Genomic DNA, 20,186 nt, shown 5'->3' with positions numbered 1-20,186 from the left:
AGGAATATGGGCAGGACATTCCCAGCGACAAAGCCCGCATCCGGATCGTGCAATCTGCCCTGGATGGACCAGCTGCGGATTGGGTAGTGAACTTGCATGACTCCAATGCCCCAGAACTCAGTAACTTCAACTGTTTCATGTCCTCTTTGAGAAGACGATTTGAAGACCCCCTGGCTGATCGCAAAGCCCGTGAAAGAATAACAACGATGAGGCAAGGCAAACGCCCAGTGGCCGAGTATACACAAGAATTCCGGGCCATTGCCAGCAAACTGAATTGGCCAGAAGACATCCTCCTTGGCCATTTCAAAGACGGACTAAACTATGATCTATATGATGCTTGCCTGCCCCGAGGGGACCCACATCGACTTGAGGAATGGTACGTCTTGGCAGAGGAAGCAGAGATCGACATATTGAAGAGGCACCGCCGAAGAAAACAATGGAGCCGCCCCCCGCCTGAGCTGACACACCAACCGGTGAAATCATCGGATACAGCCAAGAAGCAAATGGGGTGTTTCAAGTGCGGAAGAGAAGGGCATCGAGCTGTAGAATGCCGCTCAAAGGCCCCCCAGCACAACCCAGACAGATCCCCAATCAACAAACCCAGAGAGTATTCAGCTAAGCCAAAAGAAACAGCCATGAGAATGATGGAAATTGCAGAAACCCCCACCTCTGCTCACCAAGGGGAAAGAACTCCAGCCTACACCACAGGGACGGTGGATGCCTCAGATGACAGCTCGGAGGGCGAACCCCTGGTAAGTGGATGCATCACACCCATCTTCAAAACAGTGACTATATTAATCCCCCCCATGCCCGAAGCTGTGAAGGTGAAAGCCTTAATAGACTCTGGCTGCACCCGCTGCCTCATTAGCCCAACACTAGTGGGGAATCTGGGCATCCCATCCAGGAGACTGGAACAACCAATCTCATTTGGCCAGCTAGATGGATCCATAGCAGGGGGGGTGCCAGCTACCCTAGCCACTCTGCCAATACACCTCTCCCTGGGCAACCATGAAGAGGACTTAACGTTTGTGGTGACCCCAGGTATGGAATGCCCAATGATTCTAGGGATGGAATGGTTGAAAAAATGGAACCCCTGGGTAAATTGGAGGACGACAGAAATCAAATTCCCGAAGGGGGACCCTATGGACTTAAAACCCCAAGGGAGGCTACCAGAATCAAGAATAGAAAAAGCATCCATAGGAGAGGAAAAAAGATTAACAGAAATACCAGAGGAATATAGGACCTTGCTGAAGTCTTCAGTGAGGAGAGGGCGAATGAGCTTCCCCCCCACCGACCCACAGACTGTACCATTGAATTCAAGCCTGGGGCAAAACTCCCGAAGCCCAGATTATACTCCATGAGCCCAAAGGAGAAGGAGGAAATGGAAAGATTTATAAAAAAAAACCTGGAGAGAGGTTTCATTGAGCCAGCCAAGCCTAAAGTGGCTGCCCCGGTCCTTTTTAGAGAGAAGAAGGATGGCTCTTTACGTTTATGCGTGGATTATAGGGCCCTGAATACAATCAGTGAAAGCAACCTATACCCGCTGCCCCTCATGAAAGACATGCTGTCACACCTATCGAAAGGGAAAATATTTTCTAAAATAGACCTAAGGGAAGCTTACTATCGCGTGAGAATCAAGGAAGGGGACGAATGGAAGACTGCATTTAACTGCCCCATGGGGTGCTATCAATTCAAAGTCTTGCCATTTGGATTACAAGGGGGCCCTGCAGTCTTTCTGCAATTAATCAATGACGTTCTAAGGGAGCACCTATTTAAGGGGGTCCTTGTTTACTTGGACGACATTCTTATCTTTACTGAAACAAAAGAAGAACACGTCAAACTTGTCAGAGCGGTTTTAAAGAAGCTGCGAGCCGCTCACCTATATGCCAAACTCTCAAAATGCGAATTCCACCAGGAAAGGATAGACTACCTAGGCTATCGCATATCCCCACAGGGCATTGAAATGGACCCGGAGAAGGTCAAAGCAGTACTAAATTGGGCACCACCCCGCACAAGAAAGCAACTACAAAGTTTCCTGGGCTTCGCAAATTTTTACCACCAATTCATCCCCTCATTTGCACAGATAGCCTTGCCCCTCACTAACTTACTAAAAACGAAGGGAACATCCTCAGTAAAACCTAGCCAGCCACTAACATGGACAATGGAGTGCCAAGCAGCGTTTGAGAGACTAAAGAGACTTTTTTCTGCCGAACCAGTACTAAGGCACCCAGACATGGACAAGCCCTTCATAATACAGGCAGATGCAAGTGATGTGGCAGTGGGGGCTGTGCTATTACAAGAAAATGATGATGCAGTATTGCAACCCTGTGCATATACATCCAAGAAACTCACGGAAACAGAACAGCGCTGGCCCGTATGGGAGAAGGAGGCTTATGGGATACGTTGGGCATTACTCACGTGGCGACAGTTCCTGGAAGGCAACAAAATCCCCTTCCAGGTATGGACTGATCACAAAAATTTAGAAGCCCTGAAAACTTCCAGGAAACTCAATCCCAAACCAGCCCGCTGGTCCCAGCATTTTCATCAATTCCAATTTAAGCTCAAACATTTACCAGGAAGAAAGAACTTCCTGGCAGATGCACTATCTCGCATGCCCCAATATAACAGCGCACGACCACAGACTCTAGACCAATAATGGCAGAGTCACAACTGCGCGCCAGTAACCACAAGAACCCAAGCCAAAATAAAACCACAACTGGACAGCCAAACTGGGATTGAATTCAGAAAAAGTTTGGAAACAGATGATGGTTCCAGAAAAACAAACATGTGTGCACAATGAGAGACGGATTGCCTTGGGTAGGGGAAAAGTTATATATACCAACAACTCAAAGACTAACTTTCATGCAACCTTTGCCATGACACAAAATCAGCAGGGCATTTTGGATTTGTAAAAACTTTACAACTTAATTAAACGGCAATTTTGGTGGCCATCAATAAAAAAGGACATAGAAAGTTATGTTGCCAGCTGCCCAACCTGTGCATCAGCAAAGAGGTTGCAAGGGAAATCGCCAGGGCTATTACAACCAGTGGCAAGTCCCTCAGCCCCCTGGAGGGAAATAGCCATGGATTTTATAGTGGAATTGCCAGAAAGCAATGGGAATACTGTTATCTGGACAGTCACGGACCTATTTTCCAAACAGGTGCACTTTATCCCTTGCCAAAAAATTCCCACTGCAAAGGCCTTAGCAAAACTTTTCATCCAGCACATTTACAGATTGCACGGGGCACCCCAACGCATCATCTCTGATAGGGGAGTGCAATTTACGTCTGCATTTTGGAAGGAATTTTTATCCCTCTTAGGGACCACTCAGGGATTGACATCTAGCCACCACCCTCAAGGGGATGGACAAGCGGAACGGTGCCAGTCGGTACTTGAGCAATATTTGAGATGTTTTTTAAATTTCCAACAGAGTGATTGGACGGACTTACTTCCTTTTGCAGAAGTTGCCTACAATAATGCAGTCCACTCCAGCACAGGCTACACTCCTTTTCAAATAGCCAACGGTCAAAGTTTCAACCCTATGCCAGAGTTAACCCCAAAAGAACCAACGATCCCTTCACTGAAAGAATGGATGGAAAACCTACAAAACACCTGGCCAATAGTCAGAAAATCACTAGATGAAGCTAGGCGGGCATACAAAGCACAAGCCGATAAAAAAAGGGTTGAGCCTACACCATTCATTATAGGAGAAATGGTGTACTTATCTACAAAATACCTAAAGTCCCTACAGCCCTGTAAAAAACTTGGACCAAAATATATAGGACCTTTTCCAATTAAAAGGATCATAAATCCAGTAACAGTAGAATTAGAATTACCCAAAAACCTCAGGCAAATACACCCAATTTTTCATTGCAGCTTGCTGAAAAGAGAGCATCAGTCACCTCTACGGCCAAAAATCCCCCCCCCACCACCTCCAATCATGGTGGAGGGTGAACAACACTTCGAAATAAAGGAAGTCCTTGACTCTAGGAGATATCATGGAGCAACTCAGTACCTAGTTGCCTGGAAACACCTCCCTGCCTCACAAAACGAGTGGGTCCATAAACGTCATGTCAGAGCCCCGAAACTATTGAAGAAGTTTCACACAGAGTATCCCAACAAGCCTAACTAACTTTTATACCTGTTTTGTTTTCTTGCAGGTGGATCTCTCTTATTGTTAAGAGGGGCCGGATGTCAGAATCCAATTATATTTCATCTTTAATTATCAAATATAGAAACTCCCAATTCTGCCTTCTCTGGATTCTGCCATCAGAGGGAGAGAAGGGGGAGAACAAAGGGGCTTTATGGCCCTCACTTCCTTCAGTACACTTCAAAGAGCTGAATGCTGAATGTGTATTTATTGTAACATCAAAGCGTTAGCACTAGAGGACCTTATCATAACAAAGCAGGGTATTTGCCTTTCATGTAGTTACCTGAAGTCTCCATCCAGACGGAAGAAAGAAGAAAGGGGGTGGAATTGTGATACTTGAAACTATCACTGGAAGGGGGGTTGATTGGGTGGGACTACTGGGGAACCCCTTAAAACCTTGAATGGGAGAGCTTGAACCCCAAGTCCTGTCTAGCATGCCTGCAACCATTTTCTCTTAATAAAGGATTCCTGTTGGAAGAATTATTCCAAGAGTTCTGTCTTCTTAAGATGCAAAGTGGGGTGGGTTCTTACAATGCCCTCACAATGAACTTGCCGTAGACAACAACATTCTGGATTATAAGAATATAAAGTGGAGTTATGTCAATTAATACTAACTAAATAGTGGGATTCTGGATTCCAGATCTGTATTCTAACAAGGTTATATTATCATGAGGTTACAGATAAGCAAGAGCTATATAGTGTTATGTGCAGCTACCAGATATGTATATTCGGTACCTGATTCCAGATAGGAAATACTTTTTTCAAAAAGAGCTATGCAAATAAATGTAGACCAGAAGTTAGAAACTTGGTTACCTGAAATGTTTTAGATTTTAATTCTCACTGGTCTTTTTTACCATGACTTAGTACAAAGAATTGTGGCATTTGTAATTTAGCCATGGTGGCACAATGGTTAGAATGCAGTATTGCAGGCTACCTCTGCCCACAGCTTGAAGTTCAATCCTGACTGGCTCAAAGTTGACTCAACTTTCCATCCTTCTGATGTCGGTAAAATGTGGGGGGCCATATGGTGACTGTAAACTGCTTAGAGATGGCTGTAAAACAGTATGAAGTGGTATATAAGTTTAAGTGCTATTGCTAGTGCTACTAAAGAAATCTAGTTACTTATCCCAATATTGATAATCTGATCAAGAGTGATCAGTTTTCTAATTCTGTGTGAAATAGCTCCGTATGTATTTATCTCATCACTGAAATTACCAGTTCATATAGAAATCATGAACTTTTATGACATAAAACTATACACATATTGTATATAAAAGTTTAGGCACCACTGTTGACATTAAATGTTTCAGTGGTACATTAGAACATTCAGTTTGACCAGGAATATTTAAACTTTTTCATCCAAATGTAATTTGACAAACATTTAGAGTAGAAAGTAGAACATTGACAGATAAAATGTAGAACACTTTAGTCCTACAGCGTCTCTTTGTGTCCCTATCTATTACTTGCTGAATTGTTAAAAGGTCTGTTTCATTTTTTTTTTAACCTTAGGAAAATGGAACTGAAGGACATGCTTAATGGGAAGAGAAGACTGCAGTTTTTTTTCATGAACTGATAATGGTTTTCTTATTGTAGAATTAATGAGGTTTTATTTCTATGTGAAATTCAGTTCTGAACCATTTGCATTTTAATTTTCCTTTCATTTAGCCCTTTGAAGGCATCTGAAATATTTTTTAGAGCAAAACTCTGTGCCTGCAGGATGCTGAGGTAATGGCTTTTAGAAATACATTGAAGCTAGAATCTTCAGATTTCTCCTTTAGTCTAAAAATACCATTTTAGATGGTCACAAAAAAGCTGCAACCAATGTATCTAGGGCTGATATTGGTGGAGACATTTGTGGGATGTTTTAGGGGCTAAGAGAGAAAGAAACATTCTTATCATATTTTAGATTGATTTTATTAGAGATATGCAACTTTCTACAATACCTGGTTTGCTCTCCCAGAAAATCACAAAATACAAAATAGAAATAGAATGACTGTGGCAAAAGAGCAATGGTGGTACCAACAATAATAGGCGCCGTAGGCGAACTCCCCAAACAGTTAGATTACTACTTGAAAACTATCAGCACTGACAAAATCACCATTGGTCAATTGCAAAAACAGCTTTTCTTGGAACAGCTTATATTCTGCGACAATACCTTTAACACTATTGAAGAATAGCATCTGCCTATCCCAGGTCTTTGGAAAGGACTCACGACGTTTTGACGAAGTCGCATTCGTCATCTTTAGGCTGGTGTTTTCAGCTTCGTGCTCCTCGAAGCACGAAGCTGAAAACACCAGCCTGATCATGACGAATGGGACTTCGTCGAAATGTCGCCAAGACACTTCCAATTTTACACGGGACAAAACCCAAATAACCAAAGACCTATATGTATGTATGTATGTATGTATGTATGTATGTATGTATAAATTGCTTGGCCATTCAGCACAAGTGTACTTCATGGACAGCCTGTCATGCATATTGGTTTACAAAGTCAGATATGAAATACTTCAGGCTAGCAAAACTTTCTGTAGTAATAGACATTTGTTTTCACTGCACAATTTCAGGAGCTGGATGTTTAGAAATCTGTTTCAAGATCCTATTAAAAGGAAGTTGTCTGTCAAACTAATTATGGGGGAAATGTGATATTAGGAGAAAGGGAAATGAAAGAATATCTGCATGTCTGAAACAGTTGAATCACTTTTCTTTTTAATTAAGTGGATGGATAGTGTAGATGAAATACCATGTTTCTCCGCTGGGTGTTTACTTCTAGGAAGCACTGCTGGTGTTATAATGGTATGCATATTATAACTGCCCTGGATGTTGCTTGTATATTCATCTCAGTTCATCCAGCACTAGTGTCCCTACTTTTTTCCCTATCTCATCCATCCATTCCTTTGGCATTTCTTGCTGCTCATGCATTGTCTGCTCAAAACTGATGGCTAGTCTCAAGGCTAGATTCTGTATAAGTTGCTGAGTTCTCTTGGGGTTTTCTGGAAAGCAGAACTATTCCATCCTTTAAAAATATACCGTAACTGCCTTAAGCCAAAAGAAAAGAAAGATGGATGCTGTTCCCCATTATCATAAAGGACAGAAAGGCAGATAGAAGAAAGTAATAATCATAATACAACATTATGTTTTATGGACAAAATATAATGATCTGCAGTGTTTGCCCAGCATAGAGAAGGAAAATATGGTGGGCGGGTGTATGGGCTTCTCTATGCTCATTCCCATAGATATGTGAACAGTTGAACAAATCAGAAGCTACTGCACCATTCTTCTTCCAAGAATGAAAAAATTCATTGGGGCAACATGTGTTCACTAAAAATAATTGTGCAGGCATGGCTGCATTTCATTACTTGTGAAATAATAAAAACCATAAATAAATCAGAGTAAATTATGCTTTTAAAAAGAGGAAAGGTAATATTTTAAATTAAATGTGCTTGACATAAGATTCTGTGTGTAGAAAACATTATAACTAACTGAAATAAGTCAGTCTGAGGGATTTGATAGTCCTGTGCTGGATTTTTTTTTTTTTATGATTTACAGGTTGTTGGTGCTGAAAGATAATGAAATGCAAAAGATTTGGAAATACAAAAGAAATGGAAAAGATTATTAAAAGAGGGCAATAAGTCACATTAATTGAGAAACACATTTGCAAAAATCTTTTCAAAGCATGAGGTGTGTTTTTAAAGCAAGGTGAAATCCAATGAACAAAATGCTGCAAGAAAGGAGAAGGTTAAGTAATTATCTGGAATAATTAACTTGCATGGAAAGAATTAAGTCATTTCTATGCTGGCAGCTGAAGTTGTCAGGTACTTACTAAGAATAAATGATTTTTATAGAGTGATTTTGAAAAATATACAAATGAAGAAAAGTATATGATCATTTTAATAAAAATAATTTATACATAAACCAACCAAGTTGAATTATTAACTGGATTTACACCAAGTATTCACTTGTAGTATGCAATGTTTAATTCTGATCAAAGTGGACTTCAAACCATGGTTTATGACTTTTTGCTCTATGAAACTTACTCAACAAACCATATTTAAACAATGTACTGAATCCAGCTAGCCCTTTCTGCCAATTAAATAACTTCTTCTGTACTTTTCATAGGATTAAAGAAGCATTCTTATGTTTTTTCTTTTATTTTAAAGTGGGAAGTAAATTACATGAATCAGAATTCTGCACTTCTGATTCAGTTTTTCTTTGGCAGCTTTGTGGTTTTTGAGGTGGTTTCAGTAATACATAGTTTTGTCATAATCCTTCAGGCATTCAAATACTTTACCTTTTTTTGCAAAAAACAACAACACCCCAACAACTCTAAGAGAGGGTTTGATTAATTAAAAGATTAATTATATTTCAAACTTTCACTGAAACAAGATGAACTTCAGGCATGTATTTGACACATCTTCACTTGATTTTTTAAGGAACTGATGACCAAGCTAATAACAGAAACTCCTGAACATCCAATTCCATTTCTCATTGACCATCTTCAGGCCAAACAAGGGAGCCATGGTCACATTCAGAGAACATTGTCTGGATCTGCTGCTCTCTGGGCAGAGAGTGAAGCTTCAGGTATGTAGAACAATAGTTATTCTTTGAGGAATTCTAAGTGAACACAATTTTGTGACCACTGTATATCAAAATTGTTATATTTTTATTAGATCTTATTTATCTTCCCAGAGGTTGTATGCCTAGAAATCATATATTTTATATATTCAAAGTTCTTATGTCTGTCCACATTTAATTCATTAAATTATCTATCCCAAAGTTTACCTGGGTTTATCTAGTACTCTTTATTTCAGTCTAATATCTTCACATTAACTCATCAGTTATTAAGGTGCAATGAAACCATACAATCTGGATGCCCCACAGGAGAAGTTGTCATATATTAATAGGTATACTTTTAAAAAATCCTCTTTGGATATTCCTCCTAATGTCCAGATGTAAATTTCCAGTGGCACTGGCCATGTGATGAACTAAAGACATAGATCAGTATTTTATTCTACGTACATGGAGATCTTTTTAACCTACGAACAGATATATAAATGCCAAGAGATTTTTTTTGTAAAGAAAAATTTAAACAAGTAGCAATTCATATGGTTATTTGGTTACATGGTTATGTCAAAAATAGTCTCTTTACTATACTTAAATATATTTTAATGATATTTTATTTTGGATTATGAAAATATCAAAAAGTATTACCATGCAAATGCAGTAGTACTACATGGTATATTTTTTCACAAATACCTATGAAAGGCATACAGAAATGAAAATAAAAAGAGGCTTCCAGTTTTGACATCGTGGCAGAAAGGATGCAGGAAGACGGGGTTCTGTCTTTTGCCCCACTGGGGGATCCTGGAAAGGGTAGAGGTGACAAGCAAGGAGGGCGGGGGGGGCAGCAGCACTCCTGTTTGATCTGAGGAAGCCCTCTAAACTGGTGGAGGAAAGACTGGCTACATTTGTATAGCCAGTCAAAAGCTGCTGACAATGAAAGACAATAAGCTGTTTATTACAGGGAAGCTGTTTAATGAATATCAGTGGGGTAGTTCTTTCAAAAATACTTTAACTAAATTGTTCCTCTTGTTCCAAATAATATACACAAAAATAAGGAAAAATTATTTGATGATCCAAATGCACTGACTTGGAAAGTTAGTTGGCAAAGGAAGAAAGCTAGAGTAAGACTGAAGAAAACAGAAGCTTTGACCTATTAGAGGGGATATTATATTATTAATTAGATGTTTGAATATGGTTAAGAGTAGATTGCTAGAAATAGAAATATAATTATAACTAGATAGATAAGATTTGTAATCAGAATATCATATCTTGGTATGAAAAGGAAAATAAGAAAATGCTAAGAAGTTTGAATAAGGGAAGCTTTTGGTTACCTAAATATAACTTGTTTCGAAATGATAAATGATTGGGATATTTTGAATTAAAATTGAAAAAAGCAAAAATAGTATATGGACTGAATAAATGGATATTGAGTGTGAATGCAGTTAAGATATGTTTTGGTTAGAAAAGATATTCTAAACTGATTATTGATACTATTAGAAAACTGCTATTCAACTGTATATTTATTAACAACAATAAGAATTGTATTTGCTTAGTGTGGAAAAATGTCTATTACCGGAAGAAGAGAGGATGTATTGGATGATGTAATATTGGATTTAGTTTGAAGAAGCTTATATATATCATGGAATTACTAATGGACTCAGTCATCACATTGTCTATTAAGCACGTGATTGTAAAAATAGAAAATTAATAAAATATTTATTAAAAAAAGAAATGAAAATAAAAAGATTCATAATTTTATAGAATGTAAACATTTGTTCATAGCAATGCTATGAATTATGTATACAGCTCTATATAATTGTTATGTTGCACATATGCTGAATAATTTTATTTGTGGAATTATGATTTCTTTATGTTTCAAAAAAAATAAGCAAATATATTTTTCCATTAGAACATAAGGGAGCCAGAAGGGATTTCAGAAATTATGATAAACCCTGGAAGACAAATGCAAAGAAACCTAAAAAATCAAAAAGTGACCTTGCAGTATCCAGCATTTCTCCTCCATCACCAGAATCTAAATCATGTAAGGAAGTATTAAATATAGTTTGTGATTTCTATACCATTAAATGTAGTTTGTGATTTCTATACTGATATTTTGATTTTCATGCTTCTGTGGGGATGTGTTTGAAAAAATTTAAATTTAGTTAATAAATGTATGCCTGCTCTGTCTTGTGATTTTCGGGGACCTGAATCGTGTAGAATAATAATACTATGCTATTGCTTGTGACAAAGTACAGCTCAATTATTATTGTCTGCCTAATCAATATGCAAACTGTAGGATTCATGTTATACATATTCATTTGGATATGTATGAGATAATGCATTTGTGTAGACATGTTGTACTTTTTCAAGTATCAAGTGCTCCAACTGAGGTCAGCCTCTACTTTCTCTTCAGAGAATATAGATACATTTGTTTGGCCTATAGTTAAATTAGAAGCAGAATATCTGTGTAGATTCTTGAAACCCTTGTGGTTTTGTCTAACTCCATTATGTACCTAATCTGATATTTTTACATATTGAAAGCTACATAGCAGAAGAATTTTTAGAAATAAAAAGACTTAACTGAAGTACATATAAAAATGTAAAAAGAAGAAAGTAGTTTATTACAATAAGAAACAAGAAAAGCCCTAAAATTCATTTTGATATCTAATATATTATGTTACTTACATTACAGCTGGTATAAAAGATAATGCTAATTCAAGAATTATAGCAGGAAAGTAAGCCAACTTCAGTGCTGGCTATTAATGCTGAATAATAAGATTCAGGAAAATTAAAAAAAAATATTAGTAATGAGTTTTCATAGATCAGCGGTTCTCAACCTGTGAGTCGCAACACCTTTGGGGGTTGAACAACCCTTTCACAGGGGTCACCTAAGACCATCGGAAAACACATATTTCCGATGGTCTTAGGAACCGAGATACCGCTTCTTTATCCATCTCCAGGCAGATAAAAACAACACAGAGAATGGTAAGACTTAAAGCATCAAAGGAACAACTCCCCACCTCTCAGGTAGAGCTAGCAAAAGCCAACGACTCAGCCCGCCTTCTCCCAGCTTTTTCACCAATCAGAAGCCGCGGCCCGAACATTGGTGTCCATGACGTATCTTCCCGGGGAATCTGTGAAGCCGGCAGAGCTGCTCCAGATCGCGCTTGCATGCAGTCGCTTGCACCTCTGTGGAAGAGGGGAGACAGGCTGGCGGGGAGTTGGGGGATAAGACAGGAGGAGGAGGAGGAGGAAGGAGGGAAGTGTTGTTAGCTGTGGAATCAGCACACCGGAGGGCTTTGCCATGGGGGTGGATTCCTTTTGTATTTTGATTCCCTCCCTTTTGGAGGGAGGAATGGACATTTTATGATCTGGGGAAAAATAAATCTGGTGTCTGTGAATAAAAGCACCGGCGATCATCTTTTCTTTCCGCCAGCGATTGTATTTTTTTTAATCTTAGCTTTTTTAAAAAAAAAAACGGGGGTTGGTCTCTGCCCTTGTGTGCGGGGTTGCAAGCACCTTAACTGAGTCTCCCCACCCCCATACGTGGGATTTTCCTTGGGATTGCTAGGAGCTGCATTTAAACTCAGAATCGCCCGGCTGCAAGCGAAGAGAAGGGAGTTGGCGTGGGCGAGAAAGCCAGCAAGCCAGCCAGCCAGCCTGCCAGCCCGAATGCAAGCTTCCCTTTGCCTTTTTTGTCGTGAATTGGGAGCAAGCCAACCTCGAGATTTTCCCTCCTCTCGCCTTTAAATGGGTTCCTTTTATTCTGCCTCCCGCCTGATCAGGATCCAAAGGTGAGACTCTGATTGGGGAAGTGTATACTCCACTGCCAGAAATTGTTAGGAAAAAGGAAATGCATTGAGAGAGGGACTTGTCAGAAAACATTTAGATGAGAATCAAGTACGCTCAGTGGAAGGTGAAAATGTTGGAAGGAGGGAATGAAATAGCTGGAATCTGGGACAGCTGTAAAGTCGTATCCTTCTGTTTTGGGAAACTTCCATGAAAAAGTAGTCACGTAACCCCTCGCTTCATCCACAAAATGTTACAGGGGTTCTGATTTTTTATTTATAACCCTTTTCCTTTCTTCCATTCTCTTGCTGCTTTTCCTTCAATTGGTCATGTGATCAAAATGTGGATGCTTGGCAACTGGCCTGTATTTATGACGGTTGCAGTGTCCCAGGGTCATGTGATTATTTTTAGCAATCTTTTGACAAGCAAAGTCAATGGGAAGCCAGATTCATTTAACAATTGTGTTCCTAACTTAATAACTGCAGTGATTCACTTAACAACTGCAGCAAGAAAGGTTGTAAAATGGGTGCAACTCATTTAACAACTGCCTTGCTTAGCAACAGAAATGTTGGGCTCAGTCGTGCTCGTTAGTTGAGGACTACCCGTAGTTGTGGAATTCCTTTTGTTGGATGGTTCTATCTTCTAGAGTCTACTCTAGAGTCTGATCCTGCATATCAGATATTTACATTATGATTCATAACAGTAGCAAAATTACAGTTATGAAGTAGCAACGAAAATAATTTTATGGTTGGGGGTCACCACAACATGAGGAACTGTATTAAAGGATCGCGGCATTAGGAAGATTGAGAACCACTGTCCTAGACATTCAGTAAAAAATACTGTAGTGATCATTGCAATTCTCAATGAGCTGGTGCTACTTTTGTTGAAGGCATTGTACTTTATGCAATTGAAACTTGAATTGGAATTAATTTAAAATTGTGAATTAATCTTTCAAAAGAAAAACAAAACTTTCCTGTTACTTTGCCAGTAAAAGATTTGCAGTTTCATAGTTATAGTTGAATGTGGGAGTAATTTAAAAACCCTCAAGTCGTGTGAAAGGAGTTTTTTATTCCTTCCACTTAAATTTGTGGATACTGTAGCATGAAAAATGTTGATAGTTTTTTCCCCCTACTTACGAATGTAAGCATTTGAGAGATTTAGGAGGAATAAAAAAAATATTTCTTGAACTATTGAACATTCTGTCATCAGAGGAGCTGGTGTAAATGCTTTAATAAATTCATGGAGAATCAGGCTGTCAGTAGCTATTTTAGTGTCTCTATAATCGCAGGCACATAATTTGAATACTAGCAGACATAAAGTATCAGTAGAAATGATCTATTGCTATCTTGTCCATATTTATGAGCTTCTCTAGATATGCTTGGTTATTATAAGTCACAACAACACTAGACTTGATGGACTCTTGTCTCATAAGTCTGGGTCTTATATTTATATTGTTATCTCAGTTTCTTGAAGGTAAGTGTTAAAGAAGGAAAGCTCTCTTCCATGGGTCCATATCACACGGTCACAGGAATTTTATTTTTGCCCAGTTGATGGAAAGGAAGAAGAAAGCCAAAGTAATTTCCAATTATAGAAGTGGGTTTTTATTAAAAAAAAGAATCTGCTATTGTCCCAGTAATCCTGCATTACTGCATATTTTAATGATGAAAACCCCTATGAACTGTTACATACAAAACTGAAATGAGGAAATCAGCAGTTAAGAAACATGTTACATGGACCTAGACAAAACATTACGGAATAAACACTAATTTTATTTATTTGTATGCTTACTTTAAAACATGTTTTTATTTTTTTAGTTAACAATTTCCAAACCGGCCAAAGAGGATTGAGCATGCTCAGTAGCTACAGAATGCTGTTGGGGAAAAAAAACCCAATAGTGAATTGGGGAAGGGAAGAATGGAATGGAAAATCTTGAAATGACATCTAATTGGCAAGAAGAGCATTGCAATATTTCACTTCAGAAAAAGCTCTTGTTTCTTAAAAAATGAACTCCTTTGCAGTATTTTTTCTCCCAGAATACTTTGCAAACAGAAGACATCCTGAAAATGTTTATTTAATTTTCATTATAACATAATTAGAAAGGTTGAGTTTTAATTATTTAAATTCAGCATGTTTGGAAATGATTGCATGCTTATAAAGATGTGAACATCAGTTTCTATAGAAACAAAACTACAGTCTTTAGTTTCAGTTTTAAGATATTGACCAAGCAACATGTAAGTGAGCACTGGGAAAATTGTTTAGCGTGGGAGCTTTATGTCTGCTTTTCCCCCCAGATTTTTATAACCTGAAATTGTGCTTTATTTTATTTAGTGCCACGATCAGTAGGACATCTGAAATGTGATTGGAAGTCAAAGTCAGAGCATCATGATTTTGATGAATTAAATCATATCCTTCAAGAAAGTAAGAAACTTGGCAAAGCTCTTGAAAATCTTTCTCAAAGTAAGTTGATCAACACGTGAGGCATGTACTGAAAAAGCGTATTCCTATGACATGATGATTAGAAATAACTTTAATGAAGGCAATACCTATTTGACAAGAGTTTCATTAAAATAATCTTAAAAATAGTACCAACAGCTTGTGATACACATAGTAACAGGATTAAGTCTGAACATTTCTCTGCACAGTTTAAAGCACATTAGATGACTCTCAAAAGATTGTTTGCATTTTTTAAATGGACATTTAAATGTTCATTTAAACGAACATTTTTAAGATTTATGAAAAACTTCCACTGTTCCACTGTTCCATCTGAGCCTTTCATCAGTCCTTTCCTGCTCTATTCACTTGTAAAGAATTTTATGTCTTTACGTAATTTCTTGAAAAAAGTAGCTGATTAAGATGACTTTTGAATGCCAGCTTGGTATATTGTAACTGAGTTCTAATATGCCAGCAAAATCTCTAGTTGTATTCTTTCTTATATTTGTTGTTCTGTTGGTTTTTGTGCCATTATAAAAATCAGTTTTTATGGCTGAAATTTGCTTTAATGCATCTTATGATAAACTAAATTTAATTTTATGTTATTTATTTATTTAATTTTATTTATTTATTTATTTAATTTTATTTATATGCCGCCCAATCCCAAAGGACTCAGGGCGGCGTACAAACTTAAAACAATCATCTAAGAATAAAACAATAAAATAATACAATCATACCGCAAGTCTGATCATATCCCGCCCCCCCCCCAGGGACATCAGCCCCAGGCCTGCCGGAACAGGACAGTTTTAAGAGCTTTCTTAAAGGCCGGCAGGGTGGGAGTTGTTCGAACCTCGGGGGGGAGTTGATTCCACCAGGTCAGAGCCACCACAGAAAAGGCCCTTCCCCGAGGGCCCGCCAGCCGACATCGTCTGGCCGACGGGACCTGAAGGAGGCCCAATCTATGGGACCTCACCGGTCTCTGGGAACTGTGCGGCAGTATGCGGTCCTGTAAGTAACCTGGCCCTATGCCATGAAGGGCTTTAAAGGTGATAACCAACACCTTGAATTGCGTCCGGAAACCCACAGGAAGCCAGTGCAGCTTGCGGAGGATAGGTGACATGTGGGCGTACCTTGGCGCGCCCACAATCGCTCTCGCGGCTGCATTCTGAACCAACTGCAGCCTCCGAACGCTCTTCAAGGGTAGCCCCATGTAGAACGCATTACAGTAATCCAGTCTTGAGGTGACAAGGGCATGAGTGACTGTGAGTAAAGCCTCTCAGTCCAGATAAGGCCGCAACTGGTACACCAGGCGAACCTGGGCAAAGGTCCCCCTGGCCACAGCCGATAGATGTTCCAAATTTAGCTGTGAGTCCAGGAGGACACCCAAGTTGCATGCCTGCACTGAGGGAGGTAAATTTGCCTCCCCCAGGACTAATGATGGACCATCCAGTTGACCTTTGGGAGGCAAGACACAGAGCCACTCAGTCTTGTCAGGGTTGAGTCTAAGCCTGTTCACCCCCATCCAGACTCTCACATCTTCCAGGCACCAGCACATCACGTCGACTGCTTCACTGAAAGGACACGGGGTGGAGATATATAATTGGGTATCATCCGCGTACTGATGATACTTCACCCCGTGTCGCCGAATGATCTCACCCAGCGGTTTCATGTAGATGTTAAAAAGGAGGGGGGACAGGACAGAGCCCTGAGGCACCCCATGATCAAGGTGCCTCGGGGTCGATCTCTGTCCGCCCGCCAACACCGACTGCGACCTGTCAGAGAGGTAGGAGGAGAACCACCGCAATACGGTGCCGTCCACCCCCACCTCTCTGAGACGACACAGAAGGATACCATGGTCGATGGTATTGAAAGCCGCTGAGAGGTCAACAAGCACCAGGATAGAGGAATGACCCCTATCCCGGGCTCGCCAGAGGTCATCGGTCAGTGCGACCAAAGCAGTCTCAGTGCTGTAGCCGGGCCTGAAACCAGATTGAAAAGGGTCCAGATAATTAGTTTCATCCAAGGATCGCAAGAGTTGGGACGCCACCACCTTCTCTACAACCTTCCCCACAAAGGGGAGGTTGGAGACGGGACGAAAGTTCTTCAAAACAGCTGGGTCCAGGGAAGGCTTCTTGAGGAGGGGCCTCACCACTGCTTCCTTTAAAGATTGTGGGAAAGACCCCTCCATCAAGGAGGCATTGATTATTGCCTGGAGCCAGCCTCATGTCACCTCCCTACTGGCAGAAACCAGCCAGGAGGGGCACGGGTCCAATAAATAGGTGGCGGCATTCATTGCCCTCACGGCATTGTCCACTTCATCAGGGGTCACAGGCTCAAACTCGCTCCAGATAACATGACTAAGACCAGCCCCCGGCAACTCAGCTGGCACTGCCCAGTCGGAGTCCAGGTCTCTCTGAATCTGAGCGATTTTGTCCGAAAGAAACTGAACAAACTCCTCAGCTCTCCCCTGCAAGGGTTCCTCCGCCTCCTCCACTTTAAGAAGGGAGCGGGTCACCCTAAACAAGGTGGCCGGGCGAGATTCTGCGGACGCAATAAGTGCGGAAAAGTGAACATGCTTTGCCGCCCTTATCGCCACTAAATAAGTTCTAAGATAGGCTCTTAATAGTGATCGGTCAGATTCAGAGTTACTGGTCCTCCAACGTTGTTCTAGACGTCTCTTGTGGCGCTTCATCTCCCGGAGCTCCTCAGTAAATGAAGGCGCCCTCCGGGGACCACCACCACAGAGGCGCAATTCGATCCAGGGCCCCGGACGCCGCCTCATTCCAGGCCGCAACCAGGGACCCGGACGAGTTGTGGACAAGGGAGTCAGGTATTTCCCCAAGCTCCTCCTGGAACCGATCTGGGTCCATTAGGCGCCTGGGGCGGAACCACCTAGTCGGCTCCCTCTCCCTGCGATGGGGGAGTGATGCTCTGAAGTCCAGCCTCAATAGGAAATGATCTGTCCATGACAAGGGCGAGATCTCTATTCCCCTTAATTCCAGATCATGTCTCCATTGCCCCGAGAGAAACACAAGGTCGAGTGTGTGACCACCCCTATGAGTCAGATCCTGGATTACCTGGGTCAGGTCCATGGTTGCCATGGAAGCCATGAACTCCTGCGCCGCCTCTGAGCGTTCGCCGAGTGATGGGAGGTTAAAATCCCCCCAGTACCATAAGTCTGGGGAACTCCACCGCCAACCCGGCTACTGACTCCAGCAACGCAGGCAGGGCTGTTGCAACGCAGCTGGGAGTCAGCAGCAAGCCCAACTGAACCCATGAACCCAGCTTCAATAGGAGGGACTCACACCCAACAACCTCCGGGCAGGAATCCCACGAGGACTCAAGGACTTCCGAGCGATGACTGCCAATTACTAAAGTGTAGTATCTTTTTTACTGCAATACTTCATTCAATTTTTATTTCTATTATGCATTGAATATGTTTCGTGTTTGTAAAATCCATATGTTTTGTTCAGGCTGACTGAGCAGTTTTAGGACAGAGATCAAGTTGCATGTGCCAAAAAATATTGTAGGTAATAAGCTTGTTGTCTCATTAGAGAAGTAATGGCAGAATAATATCCTTATTTAATACTGCCTATGTTCTTTGATCTTTTCCAGTTCACTATGCCAGCATAATGTTTTTTGCAATAAGGAATCAAAATAATACTATCTTTCAAATATCTTCAACTTTTCATATTAAGTTATTGCTCTACAATAGCAATTACATCTTCCATATGTTTTGATTGCCACAAGTGTACAATGTTAATACTTTTTCATATGAATGTGTACTTAGAGAACCATATTCCATAATAATATATAGAACCATAGGTTTGTATTAATTAGCATCACTAATGCTGTCCTTTTCCATATCCATCGCCAAAAGAGGGGGCAAATTTTATATAGCTTCTTATTTGGTTTTGCTAGAATCACATTTTTTTGGGGGGGGGAACAAATTTTATTGGTTTTTTAATTTTTAAGACAAAGTACTCAGGACACACCATCGGCCCTAAGGAGATAGCTGGAGATACGGGAGAAGCTGCTGCCCTCCCATATCTACCAGCAAGCCTCCTCTTCGGTGGTCGCCCCTCCAGGGCGATTTTCAACCCCCTAGGGGGTCTACCGGCAAAGGAAACTCCGGACGGCACGGAGACAAGTCTCCAGGCATGACTGGCATCGCTGAGTACCGGAACCGGAAGTCGCTAGAATCTCATTTGAGCCTTTATGATACAGAGATTCCTTTTTCATTCACTATAGGCATACAAATTATAAATAAATCAATAGCTCTGCTATTTTTTGTTCAGCGGTGCTTTGAGTATCAACACAAAGAAAAGGCAAGGGAAGAAGCGCACTAGAAACACCGAAATTGGTACATTGTTGCAATTGAGCTAACATTTGCACTCTCGTCCTTGTGCAAAAAGCTGGCATGTTTTTTAAATGCTTGAAGAAGACTTAAATTTTTATTGTCAGGCATAAAAGACACATGAAATTTCAATTAAATTGATTTATTGTTACTCATGTGTATGCACAGGAATCTATTGAACTAACAGTTAGCACTATTTTGGCTCTAGATAAAGGTCTGTGGGATTCAAGGAAGTTGGACCATTGTGGTCCATTTGTGACTATGTAAAGACTCTGAATTCTTCTTTTGACTCCTCCCAGGTTCTGGCACTCCTCCTACATTTCTTTTATAGATATCCTGTATGGTTGTATCCAAAGAAATTCTCTAAGAATATAATGCTGTTGATTTTTTTTTTTTTTGCTGAATTACAGTTTTTGGGATGTACACTAAATCATTCTTAAAATACTGGTAATCCATTTTACTTTCATAGACTGAAATTGAAAAGAGAAAATGATCCTAACTGTACCATTAAAACCAGAATGTTTAATTCAATAGATTTAAGAACATTCAGTCTTTAATAAGGCCATCTGCTGGCATTTCAGAAAAATACATCAACATCAACCTTTTGTTCTCAGTAAAATGAATACCATCTGAGGAAGGTGCATTTTGAAATATCATGACAGAAAAGAATCTAGTATAAGCCCCTTATGTCTTTTCTGCTATTGTGATAAAAATTATCTGAGTTACATTAAAGTCACCTGCATTTAGTTTAAAGTAAGTTCCTTGGGAATGAATCTCAAAAGGCTTGCAGAAGGAAAGCTTCTTGCATTTTAAGAGATACATTATGTGAATCTTGCAAATAAAGTTGAAGAAGCATAAAAATGGAAATTAACTGTTAGCAGAAAATTGTTCCAGTAAAT

General features: G+C 40.2%; 1 protein-coding gene across 9 annotated transcripts in view; it reads left to right on the top strand.

The window, feature by feature from the left end:
* The window catches only part of CUNH8orf34 (chromosome unknown C8orf34 homolog), an 89,765-nt gene that overhangs the window by 12,454 nt on the left and 57,125 nt on the right, over nucleotides 1-20,186 (top strand). For 7 of the 9 annotated variants that reach the window (XM_039335045.1, XM_039335036.1, XM_039335065.1 and 4 more), the window contains 3 exons: nucleotides 8,582-8,729; nucleotides 10,621-10,752; nucleotides 14,829-14,957. In XM_039335045.1, coding sequence (XP_039190979.1) covers nucleotides 8,582-8,729; nucleotides 10,621-10,752; nucleotides 14,829-14,957 — 409 coding nt within the window. Of the gene's footprint in view, nucleotides 1-7,697; nucleotides 7,830-7,862; nucleotides 7,964-8,581; nucleotides 8,730-10,620; nucleotides 10,753-14,828; nucleotides 14,958-20,186 lie in introns of those variants that run through there. The other 2 variants (XM_039335093.1, XM_039335102.1) reach the window with 2 other exon arrangements.

Source organism: Crotalus tigris, unplaced genomic scaffold (genome assembly GCF_016545835.1).
Source record: "Crotalus tigris isolate CLP2741 ecotype Arizona unplaced genomic scaffold, ASM1654583v1 scf7180000017546.9332058, whole genome shotgun sequence".
NCBI lineage: Eukaryota > Metazoa > Chordata > Lepidosauria > Squamata > Viperidae > Crotalus > Crotalus tigris.
This window is presented reverse-complemented; position numbering and strand designations above follow the sequence as displayed.